General features: G+C 34.0%; 1 protein-coding gene and 2 non-coding genes across 3 annotated transcripts in view; 1 reads left to right on the top strand and 2 right to left on the bottom strand.

Annotated features, from left to right (window-relative positions):
- The window catches only part of TECRL (trans-2,3-enoyl-CoA reductase like), an 82,703-nt gene that overhangs the window by 13,427 nt on the left and 45,618 nt on the right, over positions 1–23,658 (top strand). The window contains exons 2-4 of the mRNA XM_049790025.1: positions 1,327–1,378; positions 11,785–11,829; positions 13,921–14,024. Of these exons, the coding sequence (XP_049645982.1) occupies positions 1,327–1,378; positions 11,785–11,829; positions 13,921–14,024 (201 nt within the window). The remainder of the gene's footprint in view (positions 1–1,326; positions 1,379–11,784; positions 11,830–13,920; positions 14,025–23,658) is intronic.
- LOC126033315 (small nucleolar RNA SNORA51) lies at positions 1,812–1,945 on the bottom strand. Its single transcript, XR_007504423.1, has one exon. It is a non-coding gene; the product is annotated as a small nucleolar RNA SNORA51 (small nucleolar RNA).
- LOC126033136 (U6 spliceosomal RNA) lies at positions 9,358–9,464 on the bottom strand. The gene has a single exon (XR_007504290.1). It is a non-coding gene; the product is annotated as a U6 spliceosomal RNA (small nuclear RNA).

Raw genomic sequence — 23,658 nt, 5'->3', positions numbered from 1 at the left:
TATAGACCCCATTACATAGCATTGATTGCTCCAGTCACAAATTGAACCTGACAACACATGGTACTTTGTGTAGTCAATTATTTTGTTAATGTAAGTAAGTGTGTACTTTGAACTTTGATTTCTAGGTATTGTCTTCAAAGACAGGCATCTCAAACATACAACAAACACACGTGCACACACACACACACACAGACACACACACTGCTAAGCTCCTAGGCACAAGACTAGATAAAGTCATGCTACCTCTTTTTTTTTAATTTTTAAAATGTTTTTAAACTTTTTTTATTTAAACAACTTTATTACATACATGATTATGTTTGGGTTTTAGTCATGTAAAGAACACCACCCATCACCAGTGCAACATTCCCATCACCAATGTCTCAAATCTCCCTCCTCCCCACCCGACCCCCGCCTGTACTCTAGACAGGCTTTCTATTTCCCTCGTACATTCTCATTATTAGGATAATTCAAAACGTAGTCATTTCTCTAACTAAACTCATCCCTGTTTGTGGTGAGCTTCATGAGGTGAGCTGTAACTTCCAGCTCTTTTCTCTTTTGTGTCTGAAAGTTATTATTGAAAGAATGTCTTTCATTTTTCTTAAAACCCATAGATGAGTGAGACCATTCTGCATCTTTCTCTCTCTCTCTGACTTATTTCACTCAGCATAATAGATTCCATGTACATCCATGTATAGGAAAATTTTATGACTTCATCTCTCCTGACAGCTGCATAATATTCCATTGTGTATATGTACCACAGTTTCTTTAGCCATTCAATATCTGTTGAACCGATTTAAAGATTTTGATTAAGTTAAATAACTAACCATTGAGGTCAATTGTTTTGTTCTTCACTGTAAATTCTGTCTTTTAGGTCTAGATTCACATCTACAATTCAGACTAAAAGTTTAAATGCCAATATCCTTGGCCCCAATCCTTGATGCTTATAAAAGTCGAAAACTCAGCAAATAACTTGATCTTCTTTATTCCTCTCCATAAGTCATGCTGTTTGATTCCAAATAAGTCATGTTATCATATTTAATAACATTTAAATGAATCACACAATTATGTGATTGATAGATATAAATGTTATCTTTTGACATATGTGAATATAATATTTTAGAAAAAAATGTATACTTTTTCATTGTTTTAGGGTTATTAAAGTTTCAGGGTTATTAAAGAGGCATACTATGTAAAATATTGAAAAAAACAAAGTGGCTACTTTGCAAAAAATCATACTTTATACATATTAAATTATATTTTAATCTTAAGTAAATATATGACAAAATAATTTTTCTTATAATATTTGTATTTCCTTTTCCTTTTCAGGTGATGCAAACATTTACTATCCATGATGTTAAACAAAAATTTCACCAAGCATGTGAGTTTTATATACAAATTAATTCCATACTTTTTATTCAGATTGTTTTAAAACTGTCCCCAGAAATTATTAAATATTAAGACAAAAAGTTTATGTTAAATATTGTAATTACTTGAAACTCAAATAATGTGCAATATACATCTTTGTCACAAATATTCTAGTATCTTACATAATCAAGCTTTAAATGTCTATTATAATTTTAGCTTTATATAAAATTATTTATTCTCTAGCATAGTTTGATATTCTTTTTGGGCCACTCAAGATAACACTCAAGGGTTACTCCTGACTATGCGCTCAGAAATCGCTCCTGGCTCGGGGGACCATATGGTACACTGGGGATCAAACTGCTGTCTGCCCTAGGTTAGAACATGCAAGGCAAATGCCCTACCTTTTGCGCCATTGCTCCAGCCCCCTCTTTTTTTTCAATTTTTTATTTTGTTCCCCAAATTCACAATACAGACCAGGCAAAGGGCCTGTGTTGAGGTGTATATAGGGTGCATTTACTGTACCTCCTCTTTCTATACAGTCAGTGTAAAGAACACAGCCTGTGGTAAGAATTGGGAGGCCTTATCTTTTCTTTTCTTTTTGATTTTTTAATATATATATGTGTATATATATATATATATACATAAAATCCTTCACCACTCTTTTTTAAGTAAAAACTTTATTTATATGAGGGACACTATTTGGGTCACACCCAGCTGTGCTCGTGACTTATTTCTGACTTTATGCTAGTGATTACTCCTGGCAAGACTCAAGGGACCATTTGAAGTAACAAGGTTTGAACCCATTATGGTTATGTGCAAAACAAGCAACTTATTTCCAATATATCTCTGGCCCTAGAATATTTATTTAAGCAAAGTATTTGTTCCTATTTTTGTTGTTATCATCATTGTTTTGATGTATAGAATTCATACACCCAGTTTTAGTGTTCTTACACACTAGGTCATGACATGCCAAATTCTACATACTTTTGGACCAGGATCAAAAGGCACTCACAGCTATCTGAGGCAGTTCTATGGAGTAAAATTATGGCCATTTCCTTCAACTGTCAATTTCAAAGGCAAGGCCCTGAAACAGAACAAAGTATTTTCCCTTAGCTAGACAATTTTTAGATGACTAGTGTAACCTTTAATGAGTTACACAGCTTTTCTGGTTCTATCGAATATATTCAGGAAGTACATATGATAAGAAAAAAATCTGTACATGTTACAACCCCTAACACAACTGGAAAAGTCCTAATAATTTCCAATATGCAAAACTCACATTGTGCCATCTATCCAGTTGACCTGGTCCGAGGTCTTCTAAGCACAATTTTGGAACCCTCCCTAACACACCGAAAGAAAACACAAACACAAACACAATATTAATTGCATATCGTACTTTAGCTATCTTTTATTAGAATAATTAGTAGTAAATAATAACAATAGTAATGGCAATATCAGTATACATAGTTACCTCAGGCGTTATAATTGGCTATGTACTCAGAAATTGCTCCTGGTTTGGAGCACCATGTGGGAGCAGGATATCAAACCATGCTCAGTCCTAGGCTAGTACCGCAAGGCAGACACTTTACCACTCTGCACCACTGCTCTGGACCCTATAGTCACCGTTTTATAAAATATGGTCATTAATTTCTTAAGACATTCCAATGAACAGACATTTTAAAAATTATTTAAAAATTCATAAGTACTATGATAATCTTAATCTTATAGATGAAAATTTGTATTAGAAAATGAGGTAAGTTGAAAGCTACATATAAACATACCTATAATAGAGCTGGAGTTTATATTCAGGAAATATTACTCTTCATTCACTATTCCATCATGTGCCCTAATCTTGCCCTTCATCTTAATTTTATTGAGTTATAATTTTTATTAACTTGAATAGAAACTAAATACGACCTGTTTATGTTACCCAAAAATGGCTCTCATTAGTCTCCATATTTAATTTAACAGTGCACTGAAAAGTGAGATTTTGAGGCAGAAAATAATAGTTCTATAAGATGAAGCAATAATTCAAAATTGGTTACAATAACTCTAATCCCTGTGTAATGTGTCATGATACCATGAAGCTGATAAATTTAAAAGCATTAGTCAATATAAATGAGATAATAGAAAATTATTATTAAAATTGATCATAAAATTTGTTCTTGTAATAGCAATTAATCTGCAGTATGTGAATGTGAGTAAGAAATAAATGACAATCAGCTAAAATGTAAGTTGAATACTAACTCTGTCATGAAGAAAATATCCAAAAGAAAGGTTCATCTATCAGTTATTAATACAGTTAAACAATTCAATAATGTTTTGGTCTAATGGTGCAGTTGACTCTACAGTTCATAGAAAGCTCTGGGAAAATAAAACGCACAAACAAGAGCAAGAATGGAGGAATTAGGAGACCTATTGTTGATTTAGCCACATGGAGAAATATATAATTTATTGTGACAGTTAATATACTATAAATCTGTCAAAAGGCCATAGGTACTATAAACAATAATAAACTTCAAAAAGTTCAAGGAGAGTAACTCAAAGTAAAGATAGAACAGAAGAATTTATTTGGCACTTACAGTATAAAATAATATGTATTTTCTAGACAATCTTATAGGACAAGGCTGAAGAATTCACTGATCTCTTAAAGAAGCAAAAAATTAAAATGCAACCAAAGGAAAGTAGCAGAATGGATTTTTTAAAAAAACTCTCTGCCTATTATTTAAAGTAGTTCACCTTTTTGATATTTTTCCAAAAGAAATTATGAGGCTTGTCAATAATTTTAGAAAGAAAATTGGAGTAATTTTGGAAGTTATTTTTTGTAACAGGATGTATTTTGTTTTCTGATTTCTATCCTCATATTCTCTTGATTCTTATTACTGTTCTGTTCTATACTTTCTTTGAGTTCTGTGAACATCCTTCATATTCCTTCTCTTAACTCCAAATCTGAAAGTCTAACTAGGTGGTTGGCCGTTATTGGGTCATCAAAGTTGCCATCTTCATTGGCTAGGGGGAGTGCTCCTCTGCTTTGAACCCTTAAGAGGGGGACTTAAGGAGCCCAGCAGAGTCAGCTTTATCCACAGTCTCCAGCCCAGGAAGACTCACTTCTGCCAAAACAAGCCCTCAGGGGATGAATGCCAGGGACAATCTAAGTTCCCAGGCTGAAGCAAACCAAGGGAAGCCTCAAAATGTCTGCCATGCTTAAGGGGCTCAGCAGAGTCCGCTTAATCCCAACAGGTTGAATTTTGTTAAAGCAATTGAAATTAAGTGATAATACACCTTCTAGGAATTTATTCAATAGGTCAATTAAAACTCATTTACAGATAGGTAGCATGATCACGATGAAAAAAGATTTGAGACACATCTATGAGTTAAGAAACTGGGTTATATGAGATCCCTAATCCACAAATAATAAGATATACTACAATTATTGCATCCTTGATGGACTAAAGATAAGATGTATCAACAAAGGAGTGAACTTAAATGAATCATATTTACTTATTTAACACTTATAGGATACTGCATACAAATTTAACAATTTTATGTCACATGTTCATTTTTAGTCATAAAGACCCTTGTACATTTGAATTAGAATGCCAATTTTTATAATTAATATACAATGTATATAAACCTTACACGATTATATAAGATTATAGCTTAATTTTTATTCTTTGTACTATTTTATACCAATAAATGTTAATATCCACATCTTATCAAGTTTTCTCATGGCTATATGTATATGTATATACACTGAAAATTAAAAACAGCATAAATAATTGATTAATATTTTATGCAAGTGTTAACTCTTTTTAAACTTTTCTCTTATATTAATATTTATCAGCATTGCATTATGTGATCACAGATGCTCTCCTGATTCTCAAAAATTATCAAAGTATTTATAATCTTTTATTTCTTGAACATATTTCAAAATAGTTTGACAGTTTATTTATCTTAGGGAAGGAAATTGTCAAGCCTAGAACAAAATTAATACTCAAAAATATTGTTATTAAAGTGACAAGTGGAAATGTAAAAAAAGATTAAATTTATCAAATATTAACTAATGCATCTTTTAGTGAGCTACCAGTATTTTAGTTATTAATTTAATAATCATTTATGCAATATATACTGTAAAGCAGAGTATAATAATACATTATTAAATATGTGGCATTTTTTTATTGTATAATGCAAAGGATTTGTTGTGTTTTAATTTCTTTATTTAAACAACTTGCTTAGCAAGCTTGTTCATAAAACAGAGTATTTTTTCAGAGTTATAAAGTTGTTCATGATTTAGTTTAAGTCATATAGTGTACATACCTCTTACCAGTGAACATTTCCCACCACCAATACCCCATTCTCCCTTCCTTCCTACCCACTGCTGTTTTTGCCTTCCTGTTTCTGAGGCAGACATTTTTCTTCTATCCCTCTTTCTCTCTCTTTATTTGTTTTTTATACATTGTGTTATTACTGATGGGGTACCATGCATATAAATTTTATCTCCTTTCAGTACCCAGTTCTTGTCTAGAGTGATAATTTTCAACCATCATTGCCATAGTAATCCCTTTTCTGTCCTAACTGCACTCCTCTTTATTTGTGAAAAACTTCCTACCATGGACTGGTTCTCATAACCTTAATTCCTATTGTCTCTGTATATTATCATATTCTTTTTTCAGATTTCACAAATGACATTAATCATTCTATGTCATTTATTCAACCATGTGGTCAGATGGTCATCATACATCTAACACTCAGTTATTGATGTTGTAGGCAGATAGGTAAGAAAAACCTGAGATAATTTTGGGGGAATAATAAAATTTAAGAGGATATACACTAGTCCTAGGCATGGAGATTACATCCCTTTGAGATACAAATTCTTTAAGATGCAAATTCTTGGAGAAACTGAGGCCACCATTCAGGTGCAAAAATTCAGGGTCCCAGGCAGACAAAAGTGGACCTCCTCAGAAGAAAAGTTACAAAAGAATCCATTATGAAAAAAAAAATCAATACTGGATGGTTTTCACTGTTAAAACATACAGATTATTTTTTATGTATGAAAAATTCCAGAAAAACCTACTTAAAAGAAGTGATAAAAATCTCCTTTGAAAAATAACCAGGGATTGTCCTTCAACCCTGTGTTCTTTCTTGAACAAGTATCTTTCTTGGTCGTCTGGTTCTTTGCTCCTCTATTTCTATTGAATTCTATTGAATTCAATATCTATTCAAGTCTATTGAATTCTATTTCAATTTCTATAAAGCCTGTGTTCTTTCTCTATTAAACTTTTCTTTTTATCTCCATTCATCTTAAAAACCTTCAATAAACACTGAATCTGGCAGGTAAATAAGGAAGTCTGCCCTAAAGCCTCCCTTCCCCAACATCACAATGAGGTCTTAGGATGTAATACAAGTTTTTTTGGGAACTACAGAAACCCTCTCTTGCCACTCCTGGACCAATATCTGCCTACAAAAGAATTGGTGTAAGAGTGGCCAGGGGGCCTGAGCAGTGGCTCAGCTGTAGGGCATATTTATGCCTTGCATGCAACTGACCTAGTACAGCTCATGTTTGGGTCCCCAGAATCCTATAAGGTCCCCCAAGCTAGGAGCGATTTCTGAGCACATAGCAAGGAGTAACCCCTGAGTGTTACAGGGTGTGGCCAAAAACCAAAACCAAAACCAAACCAAACCAAACACAAAAAAAGAACTTTCCTAGCTTTAAAGTAGCCCCAAAGCAGAAAGAAATTTATTTGAGATGCAAATCTTGAACTGACAGGCGAAGGAAAAACTGAGGCACACTCAGAAGCAGAAACCCAGGCACCAGCCAGAGAATGCTCAAACTTTTCTGAGGGCAGAAAAAGAGAAGCTACAGAATAATCTAAACATCATTAGAAAAGGAAAGGACTAGTCAGAGCACAAGACTTTCCCTTTGACAAGACCCATATTACCTTTTAAGTACACAGAAACTACCATCCAATAGTTGAAGAAAAGGTTTATTAGCCTTCTTAAAAAAGCCATTTTCTGCTTTTCCACACTAAAGAACTCCAAGTCCTTTTCTTGAATATGTATCTATCTGCCCTCTCGTCTCTCTAAATTATTTTAAATTAAAAATTATTTTACTTTACTTTAAAAAACAAATCTTTAACCAGTCTTTTTTTTTTTTCTTTTTTTCTTTTTGATTTTATCTAAAGTTTAGTATAAGCTGTTGACACTCATTTGTATCCCAAGTATTGCAAAGGGTCACTAGAATTACTGAAAAGTACTGGTCATTGACCATACTGTATTCAGATGATCACACCTGTTGAATTCTAGTTGCTTTGTGCTATATAGAATTTTTTATGATTGTGATGAGATAAAAAACTTAGAAAACTATTTCTGATTTGTTATTAAAGACTATATAATAAAAATTGTAGCTAAAGTAATTTCAAATGTACATTAGAAGTCTGTAACTGTTCTGCAATGTTGAGGTTATGTTGGTTCATCAATCGATGAATACTAAGACCATGTTTTTGTTTGTTTTGTTTTGTTTTGTTTTGTTTTGTGTGTGTGCTTGTTATTGGGGTCACATCCTGTGACTCTCAGGGGTTACTCCTGACTATGGACTCAGGATTCTTTCCTGGTTCAGGGGACCATATGGGATACCAGATAAAACCAAGGTCCGCCCTGGATCTGCTGTGTATAAGGCAAACACCCTACCACTGTTCAATGGCTTTCTAGCCCCATAAGTCCTTATGTTTTTAAACAGTTTTATTTATAATCCCCAGGCATTAAATGGTTGAGCTAGAAATATTTGAACCTGAATCTGTTCCTACAGAATAAATGTATCATTAGAAGATGGTCTATACCAGATAATTGATCTCTATTTATTTATATTTACTGTAGTTCCCAGCATATAAGACGATTATTTAACCCATGAAAAACTTCTTAAAAGTCGGGGGTTGTATTATACACCATTATACAGCATGCGGAAACTTACTCCAGCTTCAGGAATGAGTGATCCGCCACCCTCTTACTGCAGTTTCCCATCCAGCTGCCAGGCATCATCACTCAGTCCTCTGCTTGTTCTTATTAATCTTTCAAGGCATGCAGAGGAGCTGAGTTACTGAGTGCTGCATCCTGAGTTACTGAGTGCTGCATCCTATCCAACCTCCCGGTGTCATCACTGGTATGCAGCTTTCTGGTGCTCAGTCCTCTGTTCAGCTTTTATGGGACACAGAGGAGGTGCTCTGTCTCCCTCTAGCTGTCCTATTAATCTCTACAACTCAGCCAGTTACTCTTGGAGGAGCACCCTCTCCCTGCTCTCAATGTAGATCACAATGAAAAAAATCACAGTCACTCACTACAAATGACAAATGTAAAATAATTGTCGGCACTCCAAAGTCTAGCTTTTACTAAACACATACTGTTAACCTTTGAGGATTCTACTCTTTTTCTCTTATGTTTTTTTTTTTTTTTTGGTTTTTGGGCCACACCCAGTGACGCTCAGGGGTTACTCCTGGCTATGCGCTCAGAAGTCGCTCCTGGCTTGGGGGACCATATGGGACGCCGGGGGATCGAACCGCGGTCCGTCCGAGGCTAGCGCAGGCAAGGCAGGCACCTTACCTTTGGCGCCACCGCCCGGCCCCTTCTCTTATGTTTTTTAAATTTCCTTTTGGTGTGCAATAAAAGAGAGTTACTCTTATACAGCAAATATAGCCCAAACCCTATATCTTAACAGGAAAAGTAAAGGGTTGTCTTATATGTCCAGTCATCTTATATGTCAGAAAATACAATACATATGTGGATCTGTGAAAAAATTTATACTATATAGGCAGATATATATATATATATATAGATAGATAGATAGATAGATAGATAGATAGATGGATACGTATATATAAACAGTGTGAATAATCGTCATCAAAATGGAAGAATTATAATTATAATATTATAAATATAATAATAGAATACTACTACTGGTACAAATTAAAAATATAATTAGCATGTCATTTTCATCTTTTTTTTAATATAGAATGCTTCACAAATTTGCATGTCATCCTTGCTTAGGGGCCATGATACTCTTCTCTGTAACATTCCAATTTTAGTATATGTGCTGCCAAAGAGAGCACTCATTTCCATCTTTTTACTCTTATCCCTTAGCTTCTTCTCCTTCCTGTGTAGTGTCTCCAAACATAATAGATGCACTATTTACTATAAAATATTCATGAATAATAAATTTCAAAGAAATAAAGCTTACATATGCAATATTATTTGCTAAATTGCAAGTGATTTTACTTATTAATAAAAATTTTCCTATGTCATATAGTTTTATTATCTCTTTCTATAAAACATATTTATAAAATCAATATGCATATCAATTTTCATAATAAAAATCAAGATTGATTAATATTTTATATTTTTAAATGCATGTATTAGATATTTTTATTTATAATTGGCATTATAGGGACCAATAGATAGTACAAGTTTTTTCATTTGACTTGCATGGATTCTATTCTTGGCATTCCATATGGTTTCCATGAGTCTTCAGGAGAAATCCTTGAATGCAGAGCAAGGAATAATCCCAGAGATGTAACCCCAGAACACTGCTGCATATGGCCCCAAATCCCCGAAAATTACAATAGTTCTAAAATTCTGTACTGTGTATTTTTAATTTAATTACTCATTTCATGAATACACCTATTTTTTCAATAATAAAAATAATTATGCATATTCATTCCATAATAATGTGAAATATTAACATATTTATTGAACATTATTCATCTTCATGTATTAGTTTTATCACCAGAACAATTCAGGTTGTTAAACTTCTTTACACATATTTGTAAGAATGAGCTCATTTTAAAGATTAATATGATTTGACAAATATTATTTTCTTACTAAAATTTAAACTGTATATCAAAAAGTATTTTTCCTTTTTTCAATAAAACTGTTAAATGACATTTAGCATTGATAACTGATCAATAGGTATTTAATATAATAGTCAATTTATTGTACTATTAACAAAATAGGTTGAATACTCAATTTATCTTTTATTTTAAATTTATATACTTCTTAATATTGGCTCTATACCATCTTCACTAAAAATTTGCCCATTTATTATATTATTTTTTTTAAATAGGGACCAAACCCCCCTTTACCTATTCTCCCACTTGGCATTTAATTACAGTTGATTTCCAAAAGTGTTAGAAAAAACCAGATCAATTCCATCAAATACCCATCTAGACATATTTTATTAGGGCTTTTTTAATAAAGCTCTAGCAATAGTATCTATGGCAAAGTAGTTTGTATAATCTGTGCAAATCCAGTTCAGGAGAAGTAAGACTCCTACTTCACATCTTTATCTCTGGGTATGCTGCTATTTCTCTTCCTGAAGTATACAACTGCTGGTCTTTGAACAGCAATTCATGTTTCTAGGCATGAGGACTTGATTCTTCCCTTCCATGTGTTATGCTAAAATTACTGTTTCTTAACTTCCAATGTTTATTTTTATACACAGAAAGTTTAATAGGTATCGTTTCACTTACTTATTGACAAATGTTATCATTTATAAAATCAAAACTCAAAAAATAAAACAGGTTTGCTTTCATTTAAAATTTATGTTATTGCTTTTGAGGAGAAGCAATCCAGATATTTCCAGAGAAGCAATCCAGATATTTCCAGAGAACACTTTAGGAGTAATCCCAAAGATCAGATCTAGGAGTGATCCCTGAGCACTGCCATGTGGCCAAAACAAAATAAAATTAATTTAAAGAAGAAATAATTGTAGTTTTCAACTTGCTAGTGGACAAATAATAGCTTTGACAGTAGTAGATTTTAACAACATAAAGCAACTCTTCCTTAGAATGCTTTTTTAGTAATATGAATACTACTAATTGTGAATAATTTTTTTGAAGTATAACTGGGAAAAATATAGAGATATGTAAATAAAGTTCAAAATCTAAAATCTGACTGCAGACATTATACTGGGAAAGGTACTTGACTTTTACAAATTTGGCTTTGGTTTGATCCCCTATGTGGATTCATATGCAGTTTCCCTGCACACAAATCCCTGCACACAATATCACAAACAGAGCCAGTAATAACCCTGAGTAAAACCAGTGTGGCCAAAACCCAAAAATATAGATAAATTACATATGAATATGTTTAATTATAATAAGTAATATATCTTTGTGCATGTCCACACAACTATTTTCAGATAGAAAAAAGGCAGATAATGCCCACCATTATAATTCCTCATGCTTTATTTGTTTACTACGTTTCACTGATAGTACTGATAGATAAAAATACTAATTGGATAATTAGTGAGAAATTTTTATATTAAAATCTATTATATTTACTTCCAAAGATCAAATCTTTATGATAAAAATAGCATATTTCAAACCATGTTTAAGTTTTTGCTGATATATGTTACTATTTTCCATTGAATAGGTCCAAAGTGGTACCCATCCAGAGTTGGCCTTCAATTAGAATATGGTAAGAACTAACTGGCCTGATTCATTTAAAAAAGTTGAAATCTTCCTTCTGTAATTAATATTGAGGAAATTTTTTATTCAATAAAGAGTAGGCAATGTGATAACTCTTCTATATGCACAATCACCTTGATGCTTCTGTCAAGATAGTACTCTATTTTTATGTAGTAATAATTTTAGTCTGAAATAGATCATTTTTGTAAATTGACTGCATGTGTCTATGGAAGGGAAGATTTGAGTTCTATCTTTATTTCTGAAACTTTTATTATCATATTACTTCATTTTATGTCCTCCTTATATGTTTTTTATGTTCTTAGCTGTTTTCTATTTTTGCTGTTATAAAATAAAATAAAGTTAAAATTGAATAATATACCTTTAAGGAGTATTATTATTTATTTAGATTCATTTCCCCAAATTTCAAATCTTATTTTCAACAAACATTGTTGTACTAAAAATGTTGATATGTACCTTAAATATAACTGTGAAAGACTTGTAATACACATTGGTCACAGTATAAATTATTTACAAAAATCAAACTAATAATTTGACCAAGTTCTGTCACTTTAAATGTTAATGCTTTAAAAGTTTAGCTGACACACTGTTACTAAACTCTCTACTTGACTTTGTGCCAACACAACACACAACACACACGTATATGTGAGTTTTATATGTGTATATATTTGTACATGTTTATATACATGATATCACACAAATAACACACTGTAATAGGACTCAATTCTATTCGATAATGTTTTCTTACTCATTCTTTTTCACATTGGTTAATATATTGCAATGTAATTGGTACTCTGCTTAGAATAAATAACAGAATAATAAATTTATTTATTGTTTATTTAGAAAAATAAATTATTTTTAAAATTAATATAGAAGAATGTAAAACAAAAATTTGCTTTTTTTTTGTTTGATTTTTGTTTTTGGGCCACACCCAGTGACGCTCAGGGGTTACCCTGGATATGCGCTCAGAAGTCGCTCCTGGCTTGGGGGACCATATGGAATGTGGAGGATGGAACCGCAGTCCGTCCTAGGCTAGCGTTGACAAGGCAGACACCTTACCTCTAGCGCCAGCACGCCGGCCCCTAGAAATTTGCTTTGATGAACCAATTTTTCCTAAGTTGTACCTAAATTAAAATGTGTTTTTTTCTAATTTAGAAGATGAAAATTGTTTTTGTTTTTATTTTTCTTTCTGAATCACACCTGGTCATGCTTAGAAGTTATTCCTGGTTCTGTATTCAGGAATTACTTCTGACATTGCTAAAAGATTTATCTGAATGCTGAGAGTTGAACCCAACTTGACTGCATATAAGGCAAATGTACTATTTTGTAAAATAGTAAAACTACTATCCCAGCATACTATATTGTACTATATTACAGTAGAATGATGCTATATTATCAATCTGGCAAAAATGTATTTGGAATTGATGCATATGTTTTTTATTTCTACCAGTATCTCAGCTTAATGACTTTTCTTCTTGTAGAATTTGATTATTTCTCTTTCTTCTATTTTTCTATGTAGAATTCATAATGTTCTTTTTTAAAAAGTTATTCTGGTGACATAAAAATTCCATTAAAATTTTTCTGCAACTAATTTCTTTTATAAAAAAATAGACATCAATAAAATATATGCAGACTTATACCCAAAATCATGCTTTAAAATATTCTTAAATTGCTAAAGAGATAGCTGCATGAGCTGAGTGCAGATTTGCATGTTCAATACCACATGGTCCCCAATGCAATATTGGAAACAAAATCTTAAGCAAGGGATAGAAACAGAGTGCTGACATGAGTGGCCCATAATTAATACACAGAAAAATACCTTATATCAGCCTAGTATTTCTTGAATACTAGTAAATTTTAGGACACAAAGTGATGACAATTAGTTATAGTCTCCATATTGTTTGCATAAATATGCAGTTGAAAATTTATTACAATTGTTTTATAAATATGGCTGCTAACATTTTACTTAGCATATTTGGAAAATTTATATGTTGAATTCATCTTCATTTTTTAAATTTTGTGTTAAAATAATCAATTATTGTGTCTTAAAATTGTATTTAAATGTAATTTTTTATTGTTGTAGGTGGAGCTTTCCTGAAGGACTACATAACCATTCAAAGTTTTGCAGCTTCCTCCATTGTCACACTGTATTTTACAGATCTAGGTCCACAGGTCAATTGGACTACAGTAAGTATCATGAAATATAACATAAATGTCTATTTGTGAATAATTTTCGAATGCAAATTAATTGATAAACTTACAATGTAAAGACATTGTCCTAAATAATATTTAAAGTTGTTCATTCTTAGTATGAATAGTGGTTAAAATTATATTCAATAAATGAATGCCGGAAATATTGATAACAGGAACATACATTTTTTTTTTTGGGCCACACCCGGCGGTGCTCAGGGGTTACTCCTGGCTGTCTGCTCAGAAATCGCTCCTGGCAGGCACGGGGGACCATATGGGACACCGGGATTTGAACCAACCACCTTTTGTCCTGGATCAGCTGCTTGCAAGGCAAACGCCGCTGTGCTATCTCTCCGGGCCCAGGAACATACATTTTTAATATCAATTTATCCTATGATTGATGGCTCATTTTTGTTTTCCATATGCTTTATCAATTAAATACCATTTTTAGTAATTGGTAATAATAAAGCCTTTCACTATTAAAAAATAAGCTATCCATTAAATATCTTAGGGAAAAAAGAATAAAAGTGGTTAGTCAGTTTTTTGGGTTTTGGGTGGAAAATTTGTTTAAGAAATTTATGAAGAATAAAAAATTTTAGTAGTAGCAAATAAATCCAATGGCCTTAGAAGAATAAAGAATAAATTAGAAATAATAAGGAAAACCCCATCCTAGTGTGTAGTCCAGGACACATAAACAACAACAACAACAACAACAACAACAAGATGTTTTATTGCAGAGGTCCAACTTGGACAACAACAGAGACTGAGCAGAACCTTTGGATCCATAATATCCTAGGCTTCGACTTAGGGACTGAAGGAAAACGGAGCACCACAACAACGATGGATAGGAACCTTAACTTAGAGACTCTATCCTAGACCCTGACCTATAACCTGCGCAAATACCAAGATCGCTAGCTACAGTGGCTTGATTTTCTCACACACAACCGAGAGGAAACTTTCCTGGCATCACAAAAAAGCCTTTGGGATGGGGTAATGAGTATATATGGAGCCAGAAGTTGATCCCATGATGGTATGCTTCAAGGATGGAGAAAAAAAAAAAGTGGGGGAACGCCAAACCCTACCACTTCAGCACTCATACATTTTTCTTGTTTTGTTTTGATTTATTAGTTTTTGACTTTATTTTCCTTCTCTTTGTTCTTCCACTTTTCTCTTTCTTTTTCACACTTGTGGTTATTATTTAGAGATTGATTTTTATTTTTATTTGCCTGGTCCATTTTTTTTTCTTTTTTCTTCCATTTTTCTTTTCTCCTTTCTTTTTTTTTGGTAGTTGTCACTACTTTTTCTTATCCTTTTTATCTCCAATGACGGTGGAATGGATGCTCAACCTACAACAAACTGTAAAGTGGAGACCAGTTGCACTGGCATACTAGGGGGTAGAGGAGGGAGATGTGGGATGCCTGCTGGGAATAGGGGCGGAGGGAGGAGAGCACTGGTGGTGGGAATGCCCCTCATTCATTGTCACTATGTACCATAAATGATGCAGTGAAAGATTTGTAATGCACTTTGGTCACAATAAAAATTAAAAAAAAAGAAATAATAGTGATCCTGCATTTATCTCAGAGAACATTACAAAGTATATCAGAAAATATATTAAAAGATCCACGTAAACAAGTAATTGAAGATGATAAGTGACAAACAAGCTTTGATGGAATTATCATGGTGTATCTTCCAAAGAACTTAGGTAATGGAAATAAAGACTATATGGAAATGGTTCCTTGGACTGAACTCAGTTAAGAAAAGGAGGAGCTGGGAATTGCAGGGCATGGGTCGAATAATGGACATAGTGCTGTAATCTCTATTACCTACACATTGTATTTTAGAATCATTGCAGATTCTATAAACTGAGCCAAACACTAATAAATTGCAATGGTGGATTTAGTATCCTAAAAGAAGGGATTAAAAAGTGTCATTTGAGGGGCTGGAAGGGCGGAGCAAGATATAGGGCATTTGTCTTGCTATGAGCCAACCTAGGACAGAACGAAATTTGATCCCTGGAGTCCCATATGGTCCCCCAAGCCAGGAGCTGTTTCTGAACGCTTAGCCAGGAGTAACCTCTGAGTGTCACCAGATGTGGCCCAAAAACCAAGAAAAACAAAAACAAACACATAAACAAAAACCCTAAAACCTACAAAAATAAAAAGTGCCATTTGATCAAGATTACCCCCTCTCCAGGAAATTGGTAAGGGGGAAGGTAGTTCTAATTATTCCTCCCTATTCTAGCATCATAAAAATAAATTTTCCAGTTCCTCAAGTGGACATAAAGTGACTTGAACCAACATAAATGAATAAAAAAGAAAATAAGTAAACAGATACATGAAATGATTATACCATTAGCTAGAAAATAATAAAAAAGCAAGTGGCTTAAAGCTGCTGTAGGTATAGTTTATGTTTATTTAATTTTAAAATATACATACTTTATATATTCTTAAATTTTTATAAAAGTGAAATATTATTACTCAGGTGGTAAATAAACTTAATGAGCGAGCAGTGAAATAGAGCAAATCATTTGAGATCTTAAAGTAATATAATATCATAATAAAATAGATAACTGTCCCGAAACCAAACTTAATGATGTGGAACAATTTGTCCTGATAGAAAATTAAGATAGCCATCACAAAGAAATGCAAATAGAAAGGATAAAATATCAGAAAAGTAATTGAATGTACTCAAAATAAGCTTTCTATACATAAAGTAGAAATTAAAACTGTAGATAATAAGATAATTCTTTTTTAAATAATTCAATAAAATTAATCGAATGTTTTAGGGTCTTCTCTGATAACTGAATAAACATGTAATTAAGATTCTAGTAAGTAATGTTAAAAAAGATAAAAACCTAGCAAACATTTCATTCAAAGAGGCATAATAAAAACATTAAAAAAGTGAAATGCATTGAGATTTATCCAATCTAAGTAGGAAAGACATCATCATCACAGAGGTTTTTCTGAAAGTGAAAAGAGAGTGAAGGAAACAATTTAGCCAAAGAAATAATAGCAGATAAAATGTCAAGCCTGAGGAGAAAACTGAATATATATCAACGAAGCTAGAAGAACTCCAGTTGTCTAAATGAAAATGATTTATTTCAGGGGCCAGAGAGATAGCATGGAGGTAAAGCATTTGCTTTGCATGCAGGACTGTGGTTCGAATCCCCACATCCCATATGATCTCTGGAGTCTGCCAGGAGCGATTTCTGAGCAGAGAGCCAAGAGTAACCCCTAAGCACTGCCGGGTGTGGACCCCCCCCCAAAAAAAAAGAAAAGAAAAAAAATGATTTATTTCAAGATACATAGTACTCAAATATTTGCAATTTTATAACAAGGAAGTAATATTAAAAATGCCTTATGTGGGGGCAGAGAGATATCAGAGACAGGGTGTTTGCCTTGCACGTTGCCAACCCAGGTCCAATTTATTCGTTTTTTGAGCACTAATTTGTTGTATCAGAAAATGGATAGGGGCTAGAGTAGTAGAATGCACAGACCTCTCAGCGCTATGGATATTTTTTAACAGAGTTTTTATTCAGGCTGATTTTAATTTGCCTAAGTTAAAACACTCAGTCTTCAACACCTGAGGATAAAAATGGAATTTTGTCTATAAAAGCTGTGTCAGGTGAGTGGCTTCAACTGTGACTTTATTAAAAATTCCAGCTGCATTATCTGGATAAGCACTGAGAGAAAAAGTACCAAGGTGGAATTCTATGACAATTGCACTAGAAAATTATAGCTTATTTGAGGGGAAAGTCATCTTGGTAAAAAAAAGAATTCTGAAAATAGGCTGGGTATTTTTAAATCAATCCATATTTGCTCCAAATGAGTTAGTTCTATTGACTGCTAAAAATGTACATACTTAGAAATCACACCATTATTTCAAATAAACTGTGCAAGAAAATGTATATTTCAACATTAGCTTCTTGTGAATATATAAAATATTAAACTGTACTCCCATAATAGAAGTTTTTATTAGTCTAATTTTGAAAGCTTAAAATTAATATAGCAAATTATTTTCATCAAGGAGCTGTATATTATCTTATACCATTAAGAAGCTCCCCCTAATTAAATTTATTACTAGATAGGATAAAGGTTAATATAGAAAAAATTAGTGATAATATTATAAATCGTATTAAATCGGTTAAAGATCTTATTTTCACTCATTTGACATACATTCATCAGTATACACATAGTTCTATATGATTTCTCTATCTCATAGAGAGAATTCATGCATTGACCAACTAATCATATAAAGAATTGCCCATTCCTATAAAGAAAACTTCATTTGTTTCTATATATAGTCAAATATTTATTTTCTGCAATTTTGAGTAACTACAAATCTATTATTAATAACAGTATTTTTCAGAATCAGCTTTTTTTTCTGTGATAGTTTTTCTATTAGTATTGACACAAGGCTGTGTATATGAGGATGGGGTCAAAAGTGTTTTGGCAAGTAATAAACTCAGGGCCTCACAAATGCAAGGATTTTACCACTGAACTATTGTCCCAACCAATGACTATTTCTCTAAGGATAGTGGCAATTAGGATCTGTTTTGATTCAATATTACATTTTTTTTTTTTGGATTTTGGGCCACACCCGGCGGTGCTCAGGGGTTACTCCTGGCTGTCTGCTCAGAAATAGCTCCTGGCAGGCACGGGGGACCATATGGGACACCAGGATTCGAACCAACCACCTTTGGTCCTGGCTGGGCTGCTTGCAAGGCAAACACCTCTGTGCTATCTCTCCAGGCCCTCAATATTACATATTAATATTAATTAACTTTATTGGAGATTAATATTAAATTAAATAAATGAAGAATGCTTTGATCATTACCAATGGATTGTTTTTTTTTTATTTAAACACCTTGATTACATACATGATTGTGTTTGGGTTTCAGTCATAAAAGGAACACCACCCATCACCAGTGCAACATTCCCATCACCCAAGTCCCAAATCTCCCTCCTCCCCACCCAACCCCCGCCTGTACCCTAAACAGGCTCTACATTTCCCTCATACATTCTCAATATTAGGACAGTTCAAAATGTAGTTATTTCTCTAACTAAACTCATCACTCTTTGTGGTGAGCTTCCTGAGGTGAGCTGGAACTTCCAGCTCTTTTCTCTTTTGTGTCTGAAAATTATTATTGCAAGAATGTCTTTCATTTTTCTTAAAACCCATAGATGAGTGAGACCATTCTGCGTTTTTCTCTCTCTCTCTGACTTATTTCACTCAGCATAATAGATTCTGTATAGGAAAATTTCATGACTTCATCCCTCCTGATAGCTGCATAATATTCCATTGTGTATATGTACCACAGTTTCTTTAGCCATTCGTCTGTTGAAGGGCATCTTGGTTGTTTCCAGAGTCTTGCTATGGTAAATAGTGCTGCAATGAATATAGGTGTAAGGAAGGGATTTTTGTATTGTATTTTTGTGTTCTTAGGGTATATTCCTAGGAGTGGTATAGCTGGATCGTATGGGAGCTCGATTTCCAGTTTTTGGAGGAATCTCCATATTGCTTTCCATAAAGGTTGAACTAGACGGCATTCCCACCAGCAGTGGATAAGGGTTCCTTTCTCTCCACATCCCCGCCAGCACTGTTTGGTCTCATTCTTTGTGATGTGTGCCATTCTCTGTGGTGTGAGGTGTTATCTCATCGTTGTTTTGATTTGCATCTCTCTGATGATTAGTGATGTGGAGCATTTCTTCATGTGTCTTTTGGCCATTTGTATTTCTTCTTTGTCAAAGTGTCTGTTCATTTTTCTCCCCATTTTTTGATGGGATTAGATGTTTTTTTCTTGTAAATTTCTGTCAGTGCCTTGTATATTTTGGAGATTAGCCCATTGTCTGATGGGTATTGGGTGAATAGATTCTCCCACTCAGTGGGTGGCTCTTGTATCCTGGGCACTATTTCCTTTGAGGTGCAGAAGCTTCTCAACTTAATATATTCCCATCTGTTAATCTCTGTTTTCACTTGCTTGGAGAGTGCAGTTTCCTCCTTGAAGATGCCTGAAGGATTAATGTCCTGGAGAGTTTTGCCTATGTGTTGTTCTATATATCTTATGGTTTGGGGTCGGATATCGAGGTCTTTAATCCATTTGGATTTTACCTTCGTACATGATGTTAGCTGGGGGTCTAAGTTCAATTTTTTGCAAGTGGCTAGCCAGTTGTGCCAGCACCACTTGTTGAAGAGGCTTTCCTTGTTCCATTTAGGATTTCCTGCTCCTTTATCAAAAATTAGTGATTGTATGTCTGGGGAACATTTTCTAAGTATTCAAGCCTATTCCACTGTTCTGAGGGTCTGTCCTTATTCCAATACCATGCTGTTTTGATAACTTTTGCTTTGTAGTAAAGTTTAAAGTTGGGGAAAGTAATTCCTCCCATATTCTTTTTCCCAATGATTACTTTAGCTATTCTAGGGTGTTTATTGTTCCAAACAAATTTCAAAAGTGCCTGATCTACCTCTTTGAAGAATGTCATAGGTATCTTTAGAGGGATAGCATTGAATCTGTATAACGCCTTGGAGAGTATTGCCATTTTGATGATGTTAATCCTGCCAATCCATGAGCAGGGTATGTGTTTCCATTTCTGCGTGTCCTCTCTTATTTCTTGGAGCAGAGTTTTATAGTTTTCTTTGTATAGGTCTTTCACATTTTTAGTCAAGTTGATTCCAAGATATTTGAGTTTGTGTGGCACTATTGTGAATGGGGTTGTTTTCTTAATGTCTATTTCTTCCTTATTACTATTGGTGTATAGAAAGGCCATAGATTTTTGTGTGTTAATTTTGTAGCCTGCCACCTTGCTATATGAGTCTATTGTTTCTAGAAGCTTTTTGGTAGAGTCTTTAGGGTTTTCTAAGTAGAGCATCATGTCATCTGCAAACAGTGAGAGCTTGACTTCTTCCTTTCCTATCTGGATTCCCTTGATATCCTTTTCTTGCCTAATCGCTATAGCAAGTACTTCCAGTGCTATGTTGAATAGGAGTGGTGAGAGAGGACAGCCTTGTCTTGTGCCAGAATTTAGAGGGAAGGCTTTTAGTTTTTCTCCATTGAGGATAATATTTGACACTGGCTTGTGGTAGATGGCCTTAACTATATTGAGAAAGGTTCCTTCCATTCCCATCTTGCTGAGAGTTTTGATCAAGAATGGGTGTTGGACCTTGTCAAATGCTTTCTCTGCATCTATTGATATAATCATGTGGTTTTTATTTTTCTTGTTGTTGATGTTGTGTATTATGTTGATAGACTTACGGATGTTAAACCATCCTTGCATTCCTGGGATGAAACCTACTTGATCGTAGTGGATGATCTTCTTAATGAGGTATTGAATCCTCTTTGCCAGGATTTTGTTGAGGATCTTTGAATCTGCATTCATCAGCAATATTGGTCTGTAATTTTCTTTTTTCGTAGCATCTCTGTCTGGTTTAGGTATCAAGGTGATGTTGGCTTCATAAAAGCTATTTGGGAGTGTTTCCACTTGTTCAATTTTATGAAAGAGTCTTGCCAGGATTGGTAGTAGTTCCTCTTGGAAAGTTTGATAGAATTCATTAGTGAATCCATCTGGACCTGGGCTTTTGTTTTTCGGCAGACATTTGATTACTGTTTTAATTTCATCAATGGTGATGGGGGTGTTTAGATATGCTACATCCTCTTCCTTCAACCGTGGAAGATTATAAGAGTCCAAGAATTTATCCATTTCTTCCAGGTTCTCATTTTTAGTGGCGTAGAGTTTTTCAAAGTAGTTTCTGATTACCCTTTGAATCTCTGTCATATCAATAGTGATCTCTCCTTTTTCATTCCTAATACGAGTTATCAAGTTTCTCTCTCTCTCTTTCTTTGTTAGGTTTGCCAGTGGTCTATCAATCTTGTTTATTTTTTCGAAGAACCAACTTCTGCTTTCGTTGATCTTTCGGATTGTTTTTTGGGTTTCCACTTCGTTGATTTCTGCTCTCAGCTTTGTTATTTCCTTCTGTCTTCCTATTTTTGGGTCCTTTTGTTGAGTACTTTCTAGTTCTATTAGCTGTGTCATTAAGCTACTCAGGTAAGCTCCTTCTTCCTTCCTGATGTGTGCTTGCAAAGCTATAAATTTTCCGCTATGTACTGCTTTTGCTGTGTCCCATAAGTTCTGAGAGTTTGTGTCTTGATTGTCATTTGTTTCCAGGAACCTTTTGATTTCCTTCTTGATTTCATCTCGGACCCACTGGTTATTGAGTATGAGGCTGTTTAACTTCCAGGTGTTAAAGTTTTTCTTCTGAGTCCCTTTGGAATTCACAAATAATTTCAGAACCTTGTGGTCAGCAAAGGTAGTCTGCAAAATTTCTATCCTCTTGATATTATGGAGGTATGTTTTATGTGCCAGCATGTAGTCTATCCTGGAGAATGTCCCATGTACATTGGAGAAGAATGTGTATCCAGGTTTCTGGGGATGGAGTGTCCTATGTATATCCACTAGGCCTCTTTCTTCCATTTCTCTCCTCAGGTCTAGTATATTCTTGTTGGGTTTCAGTCTGGTTGACCTATCCAGTGTTGACAAAGCAGTGTTGAGGTCCCCCACAATTATTGTGTTGTTATTGATATTGTTTTTCAGATTTGTCAACAGTTGTTTTAAATATTTTGCTGGCCCCTCATTTGGTGCATATATGTTTAGGAGAGTTATTTCTTCCTGCTCTACATACCCCTTGATTAATATAAAATATCCATCTTTGTCCCTTACAACCTTCCTGAGTATAAAGTTTGCATTATCTGATATTAGTATGGCCACTCCAGCTGTTTTATGGGTGTTGTTTGCTTGGATAACTTTTCTCCAGCCTTTTATTTTGAGTCTATGTTCTGACTATTCAGGTGCTTTTCTTGTAGGCAGCAGAAGGTTGGATTGAGTTTTTTGATCCATTTAGCCACTCTGTGTCTCTTAACTGGTGCATTTAGTCCATTGACGTTGAGAGAAAGAATTGTCCTGGGATTTAATGCCATCTTTATATCGAAATTTGGTGTGTCTTTTGGTCAGTCTTGTCTTAGATTAGGTCTTTCAGTTTTTCTCTTAAGACTGGTTTTGAGTCTGTAAAGTTTCTGAGCTGTTTTTTGTCTGTGAAACCATGTATTCTTCCGTCAAACCGGAAAGTGAGTTTTGCTGGGTACAGTATTCTAGGTGAAGCATTCATTTCATTCAGTCTTGTCACAATATCCCACCACTGCTTTCTGGCATTTAGTGTTTCTGGTGACAGGTCTGCTGTCAATCTCAAGGATGCTTGCTTGAATGTAATTTCCCCTTTTGATCTTGCTGTTTTCAGAATTCTGTCTCTATCTGTGGGATTTGTCATTGTGACTAGGATGTGTCTTGGTTTTTCTTGGGTTTCTCTTGGGTCTCTTTTGGTTGGTACTCTTCGAGCATGCAGGATTTGATCACATATATTCTTTAGCTCTGGGAGTTTCTCTTTAATGATGTTCTTGACCGTTGATTCTTCCTGGAAATTTTCTTTCTGGGTCTCTGGGACTCCAATGATTCTTAAGTTGTTTCTGTTGATCTTATCATAGACCTCTATTTTCATCTGTTTCCATTCTTTGACTAATTTCTCCATTGTCTGTTCATTTGTTTTAAGTTTTTTTTTTTCCAATCTCTCCTGTTGTATGGAA

The sequence above is a fragment of the Suncus etruscus genome, chromosome 16 (genome assembly GCF_024139225.1).
Source record: "Suncus etruscus isolate mSunEtr1 chromosome 16, mSunEtr1.pri.cur, whole genome shotgun sequence".
Classification (NCBI taxonomy): Eukaryota; Metazoa; Chordata; class Mammalia; order Eulipotyphla; family Soricidae; genus Suncus; species Suncus etruscus.
Note: the sequence above shows the minus strand (reverse complement) of the source record. Positions and strands in the feature narration are given on the sequence as shown.